At 49.1% G+C, this 20,887-nt stretch overlaps 1 protein-coding gene across 1 annotated transcript; it reads left to right on the top strand.

Moving 5' to 3' along the window:
• The first annotated feature begins 3,612 nt into the window (after nucleotides 1–3,612).
• Nucleotides 3,613–4,479, top strand: LOC141099940 (heat shock protein 30C-like). Its single transcript, XM_073588067.1, has one exon. The coding sequence runs from the start codon at nucleotides 3,702–3,704 to the stop codon at nucleotides 4,329–4,331; it is 630 nt and encodes a 209-aa protein (XP_073444168.1). The 5' UTR covers nucleotides 3,613–3,701; the 3' UTR covers nucleotides 4,332–4,479.
• The last annotated feature ends 16,408 nt before the right edge of the window (nucleotides 4,480–20,887 follow it).

The raw sequence follows: 20,887 nt of genomic DNA on the forward strand, positions 1-20,887 counted from the left end.
CCTAACACATAAGGTTAGTGCACCATGCTGGCTTACAGCCTATTGGTCATGCCCATATTATTAGATCAGTCCGTGTGCACAGCATTATATAAGTGTCCTCACAGGTACAGACACCCACATTTTTGTTAACATATCAACCAAAACCTTAGACATTTTTTTGCATTCTTGCAGGATGCCAGCAGGCCTTGTAGTTTGGGTGGCAGTGAACTTGGGTTTCTGTCCTTGTGGGGTGCACTTACACAGTGCTGTCTGCCCGCCTGATCTAATAGTATAGGTGTCACTAATAGGCTGTAAGTCAGATACTATGCACTACATCTGTGTGACTGGTGCCCTATACAAGCCTTATCCGTGTACATTTGTAACACTAGGAAACCACCCTCTCCATGGATGATATGGGGGTAAGTGATTGTTCATCAGTAACCCCTTATCGACTTTGGAAAAACAAGTATGTCCAAGGTGGTCTTCCTGCATTTGATGCGGGCTTCGGCGCTGAGCCAGTCTCTTTCCCTGCACATAACATCTGATCTGATCAGTCGTCAAGTATTACCTCTAACGGCCATGGGTGGACCTTAGATTTACTAGTTAAATGCCGTTGTCGATCTCTGACAGCGGCATTTAACATTCGATGGCTGGAAGTGTGTCAGAAGACACGCACATCGGTGCCCTTGTCACGTGATCGCGTGGCGCCAATGGATTGTCATGACAGCCGGAGGTCTGCAGAAGACTCCTGTGCCTGTCATTGTAAATCTCATGATTTAAATGGTGTATGCCACCCAGCTTCAGGAAGGTGCACTGAGCACAATCAAAAATGCAGAGACTTCCAATCATGCTCAGTGTGCCTCGTGGAAGTGGAGACGTGTACATCCAACTTCAGATGATCAACGACGCGAGGGGAAAAAAACGTGCGCATGTGCAAGGAAGGTATGTTATCATGCCCACAGGGGAGTGATAACATGCTTAGTGGGCTGACTAGTCTGGGGACAATAAAGCCCCATGGACTTATCAAAGACCTCGTTTACATATCAGAAATGGACTTTATAAATACTTTTTAAAAGTGACTCAATTGTACTTGCAACTGATATATTCCTAGTTTCAGATATAGATTTATCAGTCCATGAACATGTCTTAGACATTGAGGCCGCAAGAGAAGGGGAAGATAGCTCTAAACTTAAATCAATTCCAAGTCACCTTAAAGCTATTCATGACTGTGACTCAACTAAATTTAGGTGTTTGGCCATAAATAGGGTCTTGAGCCTCCCAATCATCCCAGATCTAGTGGAACAGTCCCAGTTTTGACAGCCTACCTGTTATGAATGGGTCACCGAGGAGGATGGCAAAATAGACCAAGCAGCCAGAAAACCAGAAAGGTTGGTCACTTAGCGGATTGCAGACCCCTAATCCTAATAACACAACTAGCAGTAGCCGTGGAGCGTACCTACGTTGCCCTAGATGCCTCAGCACACCCGGAGAATTAACTATACCTAGAGCAAGAAAGGTGAAATCTAAACTGCCCCAGAGTAGAACCCCAAAGAAAGAGATAGCCCCCACCAAACATATATTGATGGTGAGACTAGATGAGGCACAAACACAGGCAGAAAATAGACTGAGCAAATGGTGGGGCCCAAACTGTCTAGATAGGACAGGAAAGGAAAGACACTGTCTGCAATCACGCAAAAACCCTAAAAAATCCAACACGTCTGATGTACAAAAACACTGAGGTCACACAACCTCTCCCCCACTATATCAGCATTCTGGTGTAAACCGGCAGCAGAGCAAAAGAGACTAATATAACAGGGGACTGAACAAACTGACGCAAGCTGTAATATATGGAGCGGGGTCCAGCAAGCCCCAGCAGGGAGCACGCTGAACCTTCACAGCAAAGCAGAAAGAGGCAAAACCAGATCAGATGCAAAGGATTAGAAAAGAACAACTTAACTGGCAGATGCAGGATCAGGCAGAAGACAGCAGACCTCAAAATGCACTGAAAGAATCACCGGCAACAACTGAGGGAAGGTTGCTCACTTATATGCTCCCAATCAGTACCACCTGATCTCCAAACATCATCGTCAGGTGGCAGACCTCTGTCAACCCGGCCAGCTCCACTACCCACAGTAACCACTAGAGTGAGCCCCGACTCAGAAGTCAGATCCATAGAATTCATAACACCTACCCCGCTGTCCCGACCAGGATAATACTTTCCAACACTGCACTGAGCTGCCACACCCCCCCCCAATGCACCGACCCATCCATTCCTCGCCCTCCAGATAGACCCACCGCAGTCCTGGCTCACTGTTAATAAATCCCAGCAATGATGTTGCTGGGCTGCTCTGTGCACACAGGACATGTGATGAGATCACAGGAGGGGAGGAGACAGGTGTCACATGATCAGGGGCCTCAGTGTCTGCAGGACTCTGCTGTGCTGGTTGTCATGGTGCTGGATGAGGGGAAGTTTTTGTGTGGGGTCAGGAGAGGTTTACAGGGTGGATGTAGCAGAGCTGTGAGTGCGAGGTGTACAGAGCGGAGCCATGTGTGTAAAAGGTGTACAGAGCAGAGATGTGCGTGTACGCGGTGTATGGAGCGGAGCCGTGTGTGTGCGAGGTGTACAGAGCGGAGCCGTGTGTGTACTTGGTGTATGGAGCACAGCCGTGTGTGTGCGAGATGTACGGAGCGGAACCACATGTGTACAAGGTGTATGGAGCAGAGCCATGTGTGTACTCGGTGTACGGAGCGGAGCCGTGTGTATGAGGTGTACAGAACGTAGCCCTATGTGTATGAAGTATACGGAGCCATGTGTGTGCTTTGGGTGTACGGAGCAAAGCCGCGTGTGTACAGGGTGTACGAAACGGAGCCCTGTGTATGAAGTGTACAGAGCTGAGCCGTGTGTGTATGGAGCAGAGCAGAGCCATGTCTGTACGAGATTTGTGGAGCGGAGCCATGTGTGTACTGAGTGGAGCCATGTGTGTGTGAGGTGTATGGAGCGGAGCCACGTGTGTACGAGGCATACAAAGAGGAACCATGTGTGTATGAGGTGTGCGGAGCCGTGCATGTACAAGGTGTATGGTGGGGAGCATTTATACCTCCCAACTGTCCCGGATCCAGTGGGACAGTCCCGATTTTGAGAGCTTCCCCGCATTTCCGGCCAGGAGCTTACTTTTCCCGTGGACACAGGAGTACACGACGGAGCCCAAAGGAGCACTTTAAAACTTGCACGTGATGTTCTGTTGCTATAGTTATAAAATCACGCTATATTGTATACATTTTGTAGAGAAGAGGAATGATGGCCGCATATTGAGAATGTCAAATTTTACACTACCTACATTTACAGTAATCTATTACATGATGACTTAGATGTATATTAACATAAGTGACATAACAGCACAAGCGAGAACTATCTAGTAATCTCCAGCAGTCACTTTTCTCCCTCCGCCCTCCTGTCATGTCACTTTTCCAGTCCATGCTGGAAGCTGCTGCACCGCCTCTTCCCTCCCCTCATGGATGATTCAGTGTTTGTACACAGGGCCCTCCCTTATACTCCATATACAGAGAGCACATGGAAGTGTCAGGAAGACACCAGAAGACTCAGCAGTGAATATATAAGAAGCTGAGCTGGATTCGCCTGCATTACTGAATAGCAAGAAAGCAGCAGCTGACACATTGCCGCCAACTCAACCTAGAAGAAGCTTCAGCGAAATCAGCCAAAGATGTTTCCTCTCAGCGTTCTGCGGTCCTCATACAGCCCTCTGTGTGTCTGCGGGGAGCCAGACTACACTCTCTGGCCGGCTACACAACTCTTGTTCGACCTCCTGGATGATGACATGATGAGGAAGGACATGGAGAGGAGAATGCAGCGTGTCCACCAGGCTCGCCAGCTCCTGGCACATGGCATGGGACGGAGAGCCGATCTGAGCAGAAGCTCTGCTGCCACTGACAAGAACACTTCCACCACAAGCAACAAGGGGAAGGAAAACTTTGAGCTCACCCTGGATGTCAGTGGCTTTTCTCCTGAGGAAATAACAGTGAAAACAGAAGGCAGAAGACTCATTGTATCAGGAAAGCATGACAAGAAAATGGAGACGGAGAATGGCGGCTATTTACATGAGTACAAAGAGTGGAAGAGAGAAGCGGAGCTCCCGCAGGATGTCAGCCCTGAGGACATTGTGTGCTCCCTGTCCAAGGATGGCCAGCTCCACTTTCTGGCTCCCAGACTGGCGCTGCCGGCTGCTGTAGAAAGATCTATTCCTATCACCCAGAGCCCAGGAGATGGACAACTGAGCCCCCCGGAGATCCAGAGCAGTAACCCAGAGCGAGAGGAAGGACTGAGCTCTTCTTAAATCCATATGGACAGTTATTCTATTCAGTGTCTTATATGTCTTTCTATCAAAGTCTGCAAATATTAACGTAATGTTTGTGGAAAATTATAATGAATTAAATTACAATTAATTGTTTCTTATCTGTCTAATAAATGTTTTTCATATTTAAGTTTAGTTTTATTATTGTGTATAATAGAAGGAATAAATTATTCCTTGTGAGATTTACACTTCGCTATTAACAGCAACCACTTGTGATGGATCGCACTGTGGTAGGGGGTGTCGACTTTGCTCACTTCGGGGGAGGGGAGAGAAGGACCCAGCAGGGATTGCTCTCTGGCACCACCTCTTGCCCCAGGTCAGTCAGGGAACTGCACCGAGGGCAAATAGCCACCGAAAAAGCTTCCCTTATAGATACGAGTTATTGAGGCGCTCCCAGTAAGGGGTGATATACATCACCAGTCCAGACTGGGGATATATAAACAGCCCAGCCGTCACTGTCAGGGCTCCTCACTAACACAGTACCGTATGCTGCCACCAGTTCCTCATTCATCATAAGCCCCATTCAACTGTAATAACCTGCAGATACGGAGGATATCGCCACGGATCTGAGACAGACCAAGAGCTAAAGGTTTATTTACAGGGATTTTTTCTCTCCAGGCAGGGAGGAGTGGTGGGGGGGTTAAATGTGACAGGGTAAAATAGTAAAGCAGAACAATGGAGCTGAAGAAAGCAGTTAAACGGTTATGCAGAGTTAAAACGGTTAAACTCAGATAATTATAACTTATCAGTCTGGGGAAAGCTTGATTGAAGAGTCTACTTCTCCGACGTTGGCACCGGCAACAGCAGCACTTGCAGTCTCTACAGTCTCTGCTCATATTGGAGTACGGAGCTGGGAGCTGAAGAGGAACCTGGGTCTCCCTGCTCTAAGTCTCTGTGTAATACCCAGCCTGTCTCTCCGCAGGAGTGATGCGCACACTGTTAAATCTCTTCACCACAATCAGGGGCTCCGGCTTTTTACTGTGGTCCCTGGGACTTTGCGATCGCGTCACTGCCTCAATACTGTCTGGGGGGGAAGTCTTCTATGGTCACGGCGGCTACCGGGTGCACATACCTACATACGGGCCCCATAACGCTTTGTCCTTCAGACTGAGTCCTCAGACGGTGAACTCTCTCTCTCTCTCTGGGTGTGCGGTGTAGCAGCCTGCTCTCTGTCCTGCACACGCTGCTTTCCCTCCCTGATTCTGCACAATTTCCTGTCCGTCCTCACTCCTTTCCGGTCACTGTCCCCACAGTCACATGGTCCGGTCGGTCCAGGACAGAAAGTCTTCCCCACCGGCAACCCTGCTGTCTGACTATGTGGTTCCGGACACGGAGCAGGAGAAGTAACCCCTTTTGCGCTCTTATTCTTCTTCTTCACCCCCTTACATTCCCCCACTCTTTTCGCTTGGCATTCCATGGGTGAGATTTTCTGTAGTTCCCGTTGACAGTTTTCCAATCCCTGAACAATTTGTTGCCAAATGAATTGGTCTTGGTTATAGCAAACGGGGGGTACACCGGCAGTTGAATGCTCAGAGCGTCGCAAATCAAAAGGAGCAGTCGTGTCAGCTGTTACGGGAGGAATGGTGACCCGAGTCTCTCCCGTTGGGTTGGCAGTTTCAAGCACCAGCCTCCCTTCCGTGTCACCTGGGGAAAATTGAGTCTTCCTCGTCTTCAAAATCAACATCAGTCAATGGAATCATAGAATCATAGAATCGTAGAGTTGGAAGGGACCTCCTGGGCCATCTGGTCCAACCCCCTGCTCAAAGCAGGATTCCCTAAATCATCCCAGTCAGATGTCTGTCCAGCCTCTGTTTGAAGACTTCCATTGAAGGAGAACTCACCACTTCTCGTGGCAGCCTGTTCCACTCATTGATCACTCTAATATCTAATCTTTGTCTCCTCCCATTCAGTTTCATCCCATTGCTTCTAGTCTTTCCTTGTGGAAATGAGAATAAAGTTGATCCTTCTACAATGTGACAGCCCTTTAGATATTTGTAGACAGCTATTAAGTCTCCTCTCAGTCTTCTCTTTTGCAAACTAAACATTCCCAAATCCTGCAACCTTTCCTCATAAGACAGGGTTTGCAGACCGGTCACCATTCTGGTCGCTCTTTTCTGAACTTGTTCCAGTTTGTTGATGTCTTTTTTAAAATGTGGTGCCCAAAACTGGACACAATATTCCAGATGAGGTCTGTGGGGCAGCAGTTGCTTCTTGTTCACAGTCAGGATCCCGAGACAAACATGGTTGTAACATATTTCGGTACAGAGTACGAGTGGGGACACCCTCTCTTGTTTCTGGCTGGATCTCATAGACGGGGCCCTTGGCACTGACTCGACGTTTCACCCTGTATGGGTCTGCAGTGAAATATGTATATGTATGCATGTATGACCAGGCAGCAATAATTAACATTTGACTTAGGCTGCAGCTCTTCACACAGGTCATGACCTCATGTTATCCTGAGAAGGCAGTCGCCTGTCTCCAGTCTCACCAGGGGGCTTTCCTGAGAACCACACAGTGGTTACATTTCACACCTCTTAGCTCTTTTGAAGAAGAGCTGCCAACTGGAGAACAATACTAATCTATCTATGAGAAAAGTTACACAAAGAGTTTCAGAGAAAAAATAATATATTCATTTTATGCTGTTTTGCATATTTGTATGTCACTTTTTATTTCCATTTTTATCTCTTTTTTATTGTAAGCACTGTATCTTTTATATTAAAGCTTAAAACTAATAAGTCTGAACCTTGTTGCTCTAAAGAATCCATAGCCTTAGAAAGTGTGTGCTTCTGGTGATTGGCACATAGTAGTATTTCTGGGACCCATCGCCCGTGTGTCCAGTGAGTGGTGGCAGCGTGTATGAAGCGGGGTGTGTGGTCTGTGTCGGGGTGTGATTTATGCTCCCATTGCAGCACAGAACAGAAGTCGAATGCTGGACTGAGTGAGAGGAGATAGATTAAACCTTGCAGGCGCAACCTCGAATCACATGCTGAGAAGTGGGTACATGACAAATTGGTGGCAGCGGTGGGATAACTAAGATATGATCCCCTGTGATTGTGATATTCACGTGCGGTTTTCCTGACAGGGTCCTTCTCCCAACAATACTCCAATTTATTATGAGGGCATATTTCTCTGGTCTTTGGCCCGTGTGTATATGAGGTGTACGGCGCCGAGCTGAGCCGTGTGTGTATGGGGTGTGTAGAGCGGAACAGCATGTGTACAAGGTGTATGGAGCAGAGCCATGTGTGTGCTTCGTGTATGGAGCGGAGCCGTGTGTGTACGAGGTGTATGGAACGTAGCGCTGTGTGTATGAAGTGTACAGAGCCGTGTGTGTACGGGGTGTATGGAGTGAAGCCTTGTGTGTACAGGGTGTACGAAACGGAGCCCTGTGTGTACGAAGTGTAAAGAACTGAGCCGTATGTGTGCGGAGCGGACCAGAGCCATGTGTGTTCAAGGTTTACGGAGTGGAGCCATGTGTGCGAGGTGTACACAGCAGAGCCATGTGTGTACTTTATGAGGCATACAAAGTGGAACCGTGTGTCATGGTATGCCTAGGTTACTTTAGGCAAAAACCCCGGGACCCCTGCGATGTCCCTCAGACTAGGGGAACCCTGTCTGTCCCTCTACCCAGGGTTTACACTGAAGGTGTGCCTGCCTGAGCCTCCACCCTGTCCCTGTCTCCTGTCCAGCCCTAAGCTGAACCCACCACCCTCCACCCAGTGAGGGGACCAGACACCAGACCCCACAAATACGTATGGACAGGGGTAAAAGAAACACCACACAGTTAATACACAAGGGAATACAATAATGTGCAAGGGCAACCAAATATATATATATATAACAGATTGGAGAAAGAACCACTGAGGGATATACTGCACCAGATATCAGACGCTCCAACACCACCACTGCTGACCGGTATTGCTAGCACTAGGCTAAAGCTATAGTCGGCGACGCCCATAGTCAGGACGAACTATTTAAAGACCAAGGGCGTGGCCCAGCCCTCAGCCAGCATGACAACCTGGTTAACCCTATCCCGACTGGAACAGAATACCCAACAGGGTATTACCGCTGTCTGCCGGACACCCTGGTGTGAACAGTGTCCGACATGACAGTACCCCGCCTTCTACGAGGGACCTCCGGAACCTCACCATGTCGAGGACCTGGCTTGTCCGGATGGCGACGATGGAACATAGTAACCAGTCGATCAGCATGAATGTCAGAGGCCGGCACCCATGTCCTCTCCTCAGGACCATAGCCACGCCAGTGGACCAGGTACTGTAGAGTGCGACGCACAACCCTAGAGTCCACCACTTTGGACACCTCAAATTCCAACGCGCCATCCACCAAGACGGGAGGTGGTGGCCCGGGGGAACCATCCACCAAACCCACGACCTTCTTTAGCAATGCTTTGTGAAATACATTATGAATCTTATACACAGCCGGCAACTCCAAACGAAATGCCACTGGGTTGATCACTGCGGAGATTCTAAATGGGCCAATGAACCTGGGACCCAACTTAAGTGACGGTATCTTGAGCTTAATGTTCCTAGTAGATAACCACACCCAATCACCCACACACAGGTCCGGACCTGGCACACGTCTGCAGTCAGCCACCCGTTTGTACCTGGAACCCACCTTCAACAAGCGCTGCTTGACTCTCCTCCAAACAGACGACAATTGAGCTCCCAACTGGTCCTCTTCAGGGACGCCAACTGAGCACCCTTGACGCAAGGTGCAAAATTGAGGATGTTGACCATACACACAAAAAAAAGGAGATTCCCCAGACGATTCCTGGCAATGGTTGTTTATTGCGAATTCTGGCAGAGGAAGAAACGCTGACCACTCTTCCTGATTGTCGGAAATAAAGCAGCGCAAGTATTGCTCCAGGTTTTGGTTCATCCGCTCAGTCTGTCCATTCGACTGAGGGTGGAAAGCCGATGAATGACATAATTTGATTCCAAGGCGAGAACAAAAAGCTCTCCAAAACTTTGCCACAAACTGCGTACCTCGATCAGACACAATGTCAGACGGGACACCATGAAGTCTGACCACCTCGCGAATAAATATCTGAGCAAGAGTCTTAGCATTGGGCAAAGACGGTAAAGCAACGAAATGTGACATTTTGGAGAACCTATCAACAATTACCAAAATGACCGAGTTCCCTGCCGAGGCGGGCAAGTCAGTAATAAAATCCATGGAAATCTCAGTCCATGGCTTACTGGGCACCCCAAGAGGCTGCAAGCTACCAGCGGGACGGGAACGAGGAGTCTTGGCCCGTGCGCACGTGGTACAGGCAGCCACATATGAGGCCACATCCTGCCGGATTTTAGGCCACCAAAAACGACGCGATACCAATTCCAGAGTGCTCTTAACCCCTGGATGACCTGCCAGTACCGTGTCGTGATGTTCGCCCAACACTCTAGAGCGTAGATGTAGCGGCACAAAAGATTTATTAGCAGGTAACCCCGGCGGTACCACCTCCTGAGCCTCGGCAATCTCTGCCTCAATCTCTGTCGTGATGGCAGATACCACCACACCCTTTTGGAGAATAGGCACCGGCTCTTCACATAACTCTCCCCCAGGAAAACACCTGGATAAAGCGTCTGCCTTAACATTCTTCGACCCAGGTCGATAGGTAACAATGAAGTTGAACCGGGTGAAGAATAATGCCCAGCGAGCTTGTCTGGAGGACAGGCGCTTAGCAGATTCTAAATAAAGCAAATTCTTATGGTCAGTTATCACAGTAATCTGATGAACAGCCCCCTCCAAGAAGTGTCGCCACTCCTCAAATGCTAATTTGATGGCCAATAGTTCCCTGTTGCCAATATCATAATTACGCTCCGCAGGCGACAGCTTCTTGGAGAAGAAGGCACACGGATGCAACTTGGCCCAAGAAGGGCCCTGAGACAGTACAGCCCCCACTCCAACCTCCGACGCATCCACCTCCACGACAAACGGTAAGGAGACATCGGGCTGCACCAGAATGGGCGCTGAGGCAAAACTATTCTTGAGGAATTCAAACGCCTGTACCGCAGGCTCAGACCAGTCAGAAAAGTCGGTACCCTTCTTAGTCATGTCAGTCAGTGGTTTGGCAATCATAGAGAAGTTCTTAATAAATTTCCTATAGTAATTGGAGAAGCCAAGAAATCGCTGAAGCGCCTTAAGATTATCAGGCCGATCCCAATGTAGTACCGCCTGCACCTTTGCGGTGTCCATCTTAAAACCTGAGGCGGAGATTATATAACCCAAGAACGGTAGCTCCTGTACGAAAAACACACATTTTTCAAGCTTGACATAGAGCCTGTTCTCTCTGAGCAACTGCAGAACCTGTCTAACATGCTCTATATGTGTATCATGGTCGCGAGAGAAAATGAGGATGTCGTCAAGATAAATTATAACAAACCTCCCCAACAACTGAGAGAAGACATCATTAATGAAGTGTTGAAAGACCGCCGGTGCCATAGTCAACCCAAACGGCATTACCAAACTCTCAAAGTGACCCTCAGGGGTATTGAACGCTGTCTTCCACTCATCCCCCTGACGGACTCTTATAAGATTGTACGCCCCCCTGAGGTCCAGTTTGGAGAACCACCTGGCACCAACCACTTGGTTGAATAAATCGGGTATAAGTGGCATAGGGTAAGGATCACGGACCGTAATCTGGTTGAGTTCTCTGAAATCCAGACACGGGCGTAAACCGCCATCCTTCTTTTTAACAAAGAAGAAGCCAGCAGCCAGAGGAGAAGAGGAAGGTCTAATATGACCCTTGCTCAGGCTATCCGCAATGTATTCCTTGAGAGCTAGCCTCTCGGGACCTGAGATATTAAACATTCTAGCTTTAGGTAACTTGGCCCCTGGTTTCAACCTAATAGCACAGTCATAGGGGCGATGCGGTGGTAGTTCCGAACAACCCTTCTCAGAAAATACATCCGCCTAATCCAGCAACGGCTCCGGGATACTGGGGGTCAAAGTGGAAATACATGTAGCCAGGCACCTCTCCTGACACTCCCTGCTCCACTGAATTATGTCCTGGGTCTTCCAATCAATAACAGGATTATGCATTGACAACCATGGAAAGCCCAGAACCATCTGAGCCGGTAAGTTACTAAGCACCTTACAAGTTACCCGCTCTGAGTGTAATACTCCGATGTGGAGTTGTATATCCAACACACACTCTGTGATCTCCCCTTGAGACAACGGGGAAGCATTGATGGTAACCACCCAGATGGGGTTCGGCAATTTCTCCACCGGAAATCCCGCTGTATGTGCGAAACTCTCATCAATGAGATTGGCAGCTGAGCCACTATCAATAAATACTGTAATAGAGAGCATTTGCCCCCCAAGTACCACCCTAGCAGGGAGCATACACTGGGAAACCATGACGGAGGATACACAAAGGCTCAGACTAGACTCCTCCAAACCCTCTGAGCCTATCAGTTTTCCGCCGGCGCGCCCTTCTTAGGTACCAGGGGGCAAGCGTTAATAAAATGTCCTCCTTTGCCACAAAAAAAACAGAGCCCCTGCCTTCTGTGCCAAGGACGTTTAGGCTTGTTACTCGGTGACTGTGCTATACCAGCGATCTGCATGGGTTCCACGGATTCACCCGCGGCAACCTCACCGACCACTCCCCCACCTCCCGGAGGCAACGAAACCAGCGCCCCCTGACGGAGACGTCGGTCTATGCGTACTACAAGTGCCATCGCAGCCTCCAGAGAGGCGGGAGTCTCGTACATTAGGAGAGTCTGTTTAACCCTTCCAGAAACCCCATGCAAAAATTGACTTCTAAGCGCAGGGTCATTCCACTGCGTGTCCATCGCCCAGCGCCGGAATTCCGTGCAGTAATCCTCAGCTGGTCGATCACCCTGTAGCAGTGAGCGTATCTTAGACTCTGCTAAGTTTAATCTATCCGGATCGTCATAGATCAAACCCAGAGCAGAGAAAAAAAAATCTACAGATTCAAATGCCTGCGAGTCTGAAGGGAGTGAAAAGGCCCAAGCCTGTGGATCACCACTCAGCAAAGAAATCACCAAGCCCACGCGTTGAGCCTCATTACCTGAGGAATGTGGACGCATACGGAAATACAATTTGCATGATTCACGAAACACCGTGAACTTACCACGATCCCCAGCAAATCGTTCAGGAAGGGGAAACTTGGGCTCAGCTGCCCTGGCTGCAGCCTCAGCAGGTACTGCAGGAGCTGACAGGCCTTGTTGCTGGACCGCCCCCCTGAGTTCAGTGACCTGTATGGATAGAGCCTCCAGCTGCTTGGTTAGGGAAAGTATAGGATCCATAGTAAGTAACCCCTATATTCCCAATCTATATCTTTTTTTTTTTTTTTTCTCTCACTTTATTATTTGGGCCGACTATAATGTCATGGTATGCCTAGGTTACTTTAGGCAAAAACCCCGGGACCCCTGCGATGTCCCTCAGACTAGGGGAACCCTGTCTGTCCCTCTACCCAGGGTTTACACTGAAGGTGTGCCTGCCTGAGCCTCCACCCTGTCCCTGTCTCCTGTCCAGCCCTAAGCTGAACCCACCACCCTCCACCCAGTGAGGGGACCAGACACCAGACCCCACAAATACGTATGGACAGGGGTAAAAGAAACACCACACAGTTAATACACAAGGGAATACAATAATGTGCAAGGGCAACCAAATATATATATAACAGATTGGAGAAAGAACCACTGAGGGATATACTGCACCAGATATCAGCCGCTCCAACACCACCACTGCTGACCGGTATTGCTAGCACTAGGCTAAAGCTATAGTCGGCGACGCCCATAGTCAGGACGAACTATTTAAAGACCAAGGGCGTGGCCCAGCCCTCAGCCAGCATGACAACCTGGTTAACCCTATCCCGACGGGAACAGAATACCCAACAGGGTATTACCGCTGTCTGCCGGACACCCTGGTGTGAACAGTGTCCGACATGACACCGTGTGTGTATGAGGTGTGATGAGCCGTGCGTGTACAAGGTGTATGGTGGGGAGCATTCTGATTTTGAGAACTGCCCCTCTGTTTCAGCCAGGAGCTTACTTTTCTCCCGCAGACACAGGAGTACATGGCGAAGCACTTTAAAACTTGCACATGACGTTCCACCGGAAGTGATGTGCTGGAAGCTGACTGGAAATTAGGTAGTTTTGGGAGGAGATTGTGACGGAAGCATGGAGGCACTTCAGGGAATGTTTCAGATCCGTCACCATGTCCTCCTCTGACAGCGCGGACAGCGGGATCGCCGTGGAATCTGGGGTGCCGGCCATGTGAGCGGATCATGATATTCTTGCACCGGGAGGCTCAGGTCGGTACTACAATGGGAGCCGGGCTGCTATAGTATCATTATAGAATCTTTCTTTCTCTCTCTCTGTTTCTATCTCTCTCTATTCTTTCTTTCTCTCTCTGTTCTTTCTTTCATTCCCTGTTCTTTCTTTCTCTCTGTTCTTTCTTTCCTTCATCTCTTTCTTTCTCTATCTCTGTTCTTTCTTTCTCTCTCCCACTCTGTTTTTTCTTTCTTTCTCTTTCTTTCTCTCTGTTCTTTCCCCTTTTTCTTTCTCTCTCTTTGTTCTTTCTTTCTCCTCTTTGTTTCTCTCTCTGTTCTTCCTTTCTCGCTCTGTTCTTTCTTTCCCGCTCTGTTCTTTCTTTCTTTCCCCTCTTTCTCTTTCTCTCTGTTATTTCTTTCCTTGTTTGTTTCTTTCTTTCCTCTTTCTCTCTCTCTCTGTTCGTTTTCTCTCTCTGTTCGTTTTCTCTCTCTCTGTTCGTTCTCTCTCTCTCTCTGTTCATTCTCTCTCTCTCTGTTCGTTCTCTCTCTCTCTCTGTTCGTTCTCTCTCTCTCTCTGTTCGTTCTTTCTCTCTCTCTGTTCATTCTTTCTCTCTCTCTGTTCATTCTTTCCCTCTCTCTGTTTTTTCTTTCTTTATTTCTTTCTGTTAGGGCTGGCGGAACACACCAAATAATAAAAGATGGTAATAAGGTGCGTTCGCAGCCTGGGGTCCACCGTGCAGGGGTGGTAAACTGCTGCTCAGTAATGGCGGACGCTATATGGCAGTATAATAGAGGAACACATGTGGGTTAACGTCACCCGATGTGTTCAGGGGTGGACTCTGTTGCTTCAAAGAGCCGCACTACCGCTGAACATAAATGCTGTAGCCTGTTAAAGCTCACAGAGCTCTGCAAGGTAAACGCTCAGTATCAGGTCACAGAACTCAGCCCCAAGGACACAGGGTCAGAGTAACTGCGGACGCCACTAAGTGATGCTGGCGACTGTGGAGTGTCGACCAAGTGAATCGTGGCGTGCAGACCAAGCCACCACTTGGCGTTGATGCTAGTCTCCAATTCTGCCTCCTACTTGCTCCTCAGCCTGGGCGCTGGCAGGCTAGGCTACACAACACATGTATACCAAGGGTAGGGGTTTCCAATGAGTCATTCACACATGCATACAACACTCACTTCACATGGTCTAAATCTTTCTCTATATTAGCACATGGCCGAGCAGCCATGCGAACCTTTTATAGTCGCATCCTTCCGGGACCTTCCTGATGGTCCAATCCGAGCTGGAGAAGGACCTGAGCATGTGACCTCCGATCTCCAATGAGAGATCGTCCCACGGGCATGCTCAGTGGACTGAAAGGAGAACAATCCCAGGAGTAGCTCGCTGCTGACCAGCATGCGTTGCTATAGCTGGACCAGAGGTGGCAGCAGCAACTAAACCTACAGAGCTGGTCTGAGCAGAGCGCCCGGATCGACAAGTCTGCTGAGCAGCCTCCTCTGCGGCCGGAGAGAAATGATAGACTGCCAAATGCAAGGCTCGAGATTCCTGCTGTGCAGCGACAGGAACCCGACACCTAACATTATCCCCCCTCCCCTCTGAGTATCGCTACGCTCAAATGCCGCAATGGAAAGCGGAGCGCGGATGTTCTCCACTGGCTCCTAGGTCCGAGCTTCTGGACCATGACCCTTCCAGTCCACCAAATAAAACTTTTTTCCACGTACCACCCTGCATCCCACGATGGCATTAACCTCAAACTCATCTGAGGACAGGTCTGATGTTTCGGCAGATGACTCGGAGAACTGAGACATGTGGACCGGCTTAAGAAGGGACACGTAGAAGGTGTCACAGATAGCCAAGTGTGGTGGAAGGGCCAGCCGATAGACCACGGAACTGATCTGCTCGAGGACCTTAAAGGGACCAATGTAGCGAGGAGCGAACTTAGTGGACTCGACTCGCAGCCTGATATTATGGGCGGAGAGCCACACTAAGTCACCAGGGGAGAAGATTGGAGCAGGACGCCGATGTGCATCCACGGAGACCCTCATTTTCTCCTTAGAGGCCCGAATAGCATCCTGGGTGCGGTCCCAAATATCACGTGCCTATACTGAACAGTCTGCCATCTTAGAGTTGGTGGAAGACACGGGCATGGGCATCGGGACACGAGGATGTTGGCCGTAGTTAAGGAGGAATGAGGTTTGGCCGGTGGAATCGGCCACAGTGTTGTTCATGGCGAACTCTACCCACGGCAACAAGTCATCCTGCCTGGCCGAGACAAAATGTCGGAGATATGTGACCAGGGTCTGGTTGGCCCTCTCTACCAACCCATTCGTCTCAGGATGATAGGCCGAGGAGAGATTCAGCTCAATACTGAGCAAGCAACAGGGCTATCTCCAGAAGTGAGATGCAAACTGAGGACCCCGGTCACTGACAATCTTGTCTGGTAGTGTTGAGCGACTTTTGTTTTTTTTAGGGTCGAGTTTCATTGCATGAAACCCGACTTTTCCAAAAGTCGGGTCGAGCAAAATCGGCCGACTATAGGGAAAAGTCGGGGTCGTCCCGAAACACGAAACCCAATGTAAGTCAATGGAGAATTAAAGTCGGCAGTGAGAGGAGGACAGGAAACACACCAACAGTGCCCATTTGAATGCCAAAAGCATAAATTCTTGTTATTGAACCTTGTCAACCTTAATTAACTTCATAATACTAGTTACGCACTGAAAAAAGGGGGTTATTTGGCTACAGTTGTGGGGGGGGAGCGCTGGCTCCAGGTTTTCGTGGGCCCAGGGCCAAAGAGCGCCCCTTTAACACATACCACAACTCATGATGCTCCGATATGGCAGAGAAATAGCAGTATAGTACAATGAAAAATACTTCACTTCTCACATCTCATGACTGATATCCATTTTAAATTCTCCAATACCTCCAAAAACGGACAGTATATAACTCCATACAGTATTATGGCCAGCGCTTAGTGCGCTATACAGAGTAATGAGGCCCATATATTTCTGCATACGGAATCATTATTCCCATATAATGTTTCAAACCGTATATGATGAGCTCCACATAATGCTACAGTATATGTTGGTCCCAATGGATGAAGCTCCACTGTCTTATGGGCCCAAATAATGCTCCATATATAATGGGCCCCATTTCTACTGCTCTAGTGTATAATGGGCCCTGTAAACGCTGCTCCAGTGTCTGATGTCCACCTTTGGAATGCTCCAGTGTATGGTGGGCCCCATATATCATTCACCAGAGTATAGTGCTCCCCAAAAATTGCTGTCCCAACATTGAAAACAATTACATAAGTCTCCTTGCTAGGGAATCCCTGCACTACTCTGAACTCCTTGTCGTCCCCATCTTCCATCTCACTGCACTTGGCTGTTTAGGCCCTCCCACCGGCAGAGACACTTTTGCGTACTATGCGGTGCCCTGTGCCAGTGCCATCGCCCATGAGTATGCCCCCCACCTGCTCAAGAAACCTGCACTTTCATCTGCACCTTCCTCTTTGTCACCGTGTAAGGTGGTATAGTATGCGGGAAGGGGAACCTGAGTTTCCTCTGGGTCAGATTCTGGCTGTGTAGAGTGCGAGGGGAATGTAGTGGTCTGGGTCAATGTACCAGCAGCATCATCCAACAGTGGCTGGGCCTCAGTGCACTTGTGGCGTCCCCAAGAGTACGGTCGCCACTGTGGCATTGCCTTCCTCCTAGGGAGTGTGTTGTCAAGCTTGGGAGCAACGAAGGATCTCTCTAGCAGTGAAACCAACACACAACACATTTCCCACTCCAGGCCAGCAGGGAGACCTCTGAACCTGACTGCTGAGGAGCTGCTCTCTGTGGTCGGGAGGAGGTAAGTTAGGGCACTCTGTGCAGGGAAGGGGAAGTGTGTGGACGTGAGAAGGGGAGCTGGAGGATGAGCAGAGTTAAGGCTCACTCCTAGCTGGAACGCATGGTCCGGATTCCGGTCTCCGAGTTTGTAGGGACACTGACGTTCCTGCAGCAGAAACCGGGGGAAGTAACAGCTATAAATGCTCTGTACCCAACTAAGGCTCGGAGGCCCCAGCATCGACGTGTGTGAGGCAGAAGGAAAAGGCTACAGCTGTCTGCCATACAAGTAAAGTCTGAGGAACATCTGTTAAACAGGAGGCGTTTCAGTGAACCACGGTCCTGTGAGTGCTTCCCCCACAAGCTCTAGAAAGGAGACGTTCGGGAAGGTACATGTTGGCGGAGTGTTGGAAGGGAGCTTTCCATTCTGGTCCCGGAGGTTGGCAGAGGTCATGACCCGGAGGACACAGCACGGAGGCAGGTATCTGTGTAACCTGCAGACTGTGAGTAAAGCTTTGGAACTGCACGCTCTGGTGTCCTACAGTTATTCCAGCACCGCTACATCTGGGTACCAGCACCTACACCGCCTGTGCCTTTCCCCCATCACTACATCTACACTTCCCTGGGACTCCAGCTCCACCTGTGGGGAGCTTCACCATCTTTGCTGCACAACACCATCAGTCCCAGAGGATCTGCATGCAGCGTTGGCCTAACATCTATGTTGGCGAACACCACAGGTGGCGTCAAACTATCTATATAAACTCTTTACCATTATACCACGCCATTTACATGGGCGCTCAGGGCTACCGTCCGGGTCACCGCTGCTGTGACACATCCCACTGACACCGGCCCGGTACCGAGTACCCCACAGCCCTGGGAGGGCGACCCATATGCCGACTGCTGATCGGGCGGCGTTATTCCCACGAACCTCCAAACAGTGTCCCTGAAGGCAAAGATTTTGGTTTCCGGCAGTATGATTGCAAAGCTGAACCTTAAAGGAATGTCCAAAAGGGCACCACCAGGAGTGGAGCCTGTGGCTTAATTGGACTGCACCCGGGAAACCACTACCATGCAAGCTAAAGAAAAGATGGACAGATTGCAAGCTTTGTCGATTCTGTGTGTGGTGTGGTATGTCCGTTTGTAGTTGTGCTGGCGATTTCTCAGCTTTATTCCGTTAACGACCGAGACTCCGGCATGGCCCCGCGGTACGCGTCAAGCTTACTAGAAGGATACGCGAGGCTGTGGCACGTGAGATCGAGCAATAACAGGTCTAGCATTCCAGTACATGTCCGGGGCTGCATGCACGCTACACTGAAAGGACCAGCTTTTGTCGCTTACAGGTGCAGATAACCTGCTGAACTCCGTTAGTGATGGGGATCTGGGATTCAGATTATTCCCCGCGAACGATGATTTCCCAGTAAGTTCAGGTCAACCGCAATTCCGGAGTTAGGCCTAACCGTCATTCCTGAAAAAATTACGTGTCCAAACCACAGGTGCTGTAGCTTGCTTAACAGCTGGGCAGCCGTTCTCAGGCCCTGTATGGATTCAACAACATTGTAGAAAATTGATAAAGGGTACAGTTTCACCGGATAACACGTATATATGTAGCCTAGTTTACACATTAAAAATATATGTCTATAGATCAGGAGGCAGACTCAGATGTTCTCAGGCCCAGTATGGATTTGACCAGATTGTACAAAGTTGAGAAAGGGTACTTTATCACTGGATAGCAGGTATATATAGCATAGTTTAAACATGTAAAATCTCCGTGTTCTCAGTATGGATTACACAGCAATCTAAAAAGTGGAAAAAAGGAAATGCATTTGAGGCGTACACAACTATATACTTTTGGTGTTATTTTTAAATCTTCATATATATTTCTGTCTCAGTAATACAGTCCAGCCTCTCCGCAATAGGAAATGAGATGCATACAATTAGTGACATAAAGGCTATTGATTGCAGAAATCTAGGAATTATTATTCACGGGAAAAACTTCCGTCACAATTCTCATAGGCGATGCTGACCCTCAATTAATTTGTGTGTTGAAAGTGAAAACATTTTTGTGTGAATAAAGTCTTGCTGTATTCCATCACTGTTACTCATCTCAATCCAATTTTTATCACAGGGAGCGATGTAAACATGGTGCTCACTGGCTATCATGATCTGTCACGTAACTTTGGAGTGCAAAAGACAGAAGCCACAGGCCGTAGGCGATTCTATTTGATTGGCATGAGAGGGCACATTTTGAAATGTGCGCCGGAATGTCACACGTTTGTGAGTAGGAAAACTGTGAAAGCTGATGATAAACCACCACTGCATGTAATTGTGAGTCTACGTCCATAAGAAATGGAAGCCACTGATCATCTGGAGCTAGAGCCCGGCCAGCAGGACAGGGCATAGCTACATCTTAACCATCACCTTTCAGTTCAATCAATTTGTAGTGGCAGTCCCAGTGAAGGATTTGACAGCCCAGACTACACAGCGGAGGAGCAGGGAGAGGTAAAGATCGCAAATGCTGGGGCCCTGCCCAAGCAAGGGGGGCACACTCGTGGGCATCGGTACTGGCACTGGGCCCCTCATAGTACGGCGGTGTGTCTGACGGCGGGTGTGCACCACCACTGTCAGAGACACTTGATTGCACTATGAGGGACCCTATGCCAGTGCCTGCGCCCAAGAGTCGGCCTACCCACCTGTCCAGGGCAACGGCACTCGCACGGTTTTGTGCGCTAGGTGGTGACCCCGGCCATGGGGGGGCCGCCCACTTAGGGAGGTTTACAAAGTGGCATATGTAGATGTGGGTCATTCAGCTGCTGCAAAAGGCAAAATAGGTCAAGTTCGCAAAATAGGAGGAAGACCAAAGCAAGCCATTTTTCTGGCAACCTATGTGTCATCAAGGGAAGGTGGGACAAAATCCTTGGAAACCCATGCATGGTTCATTTTAATGAAGGTTAGATCATCCACATTTTGGGTTGACAGACGGGTCCTTTTTTCTGTCAGGATTGATCCTGCTGCACTGAAGACTCTTTCCGATAGCACACTTGCAGCTGGGCAAGCGAGCTCCTGTAAGGCATATTGTGCCAATTCAGGCCAGGTGTCCAGTTTAGCGGCCCAATAGTCAAAGGGGAATGACCTGTGCGGGAGAACATCGATATGGGAGGAAAAGTAATTGTTAACCATAGTTGACAACTGCTGTCTCCTGTCACTTTCCATCGATGCAGTATTACCAGTTGTGTGAGCGGTCCATGAAAAATCAGTCCACAACATTGTCATGAAACCCCTGTCTCTAACGCCACTTCTGCTGTGTGCACCACGAACACCACTGCCAAGCTGCCCCCAGCCCGTACGGCTCGTGTGAGAACCATCACCGCTGCTGTGTGCTGGGAATGCCTCAACCAACCGGTTAACCAGAGTTGCTTGTTTAGTAGCCAATATTAGGTCAAGGTTCTCCTGT

Source organism: Dendrobates tinctorius, unplaced genomic scaffold, assembly GCF_039654945.1.
Source record: "Dendrobates tinctorius isolate UK_male_01 unplaced genomic scaffold, ASM3965494v1 ptg000103l, whole genome shotgun sequence".
NCBI classification, from domain to species: Eukaryota; Metazoa; Chordata; class Amphibia; order Anura; family Dendrobatidae; genus Dendrobates; species Dendrobates tinctorius.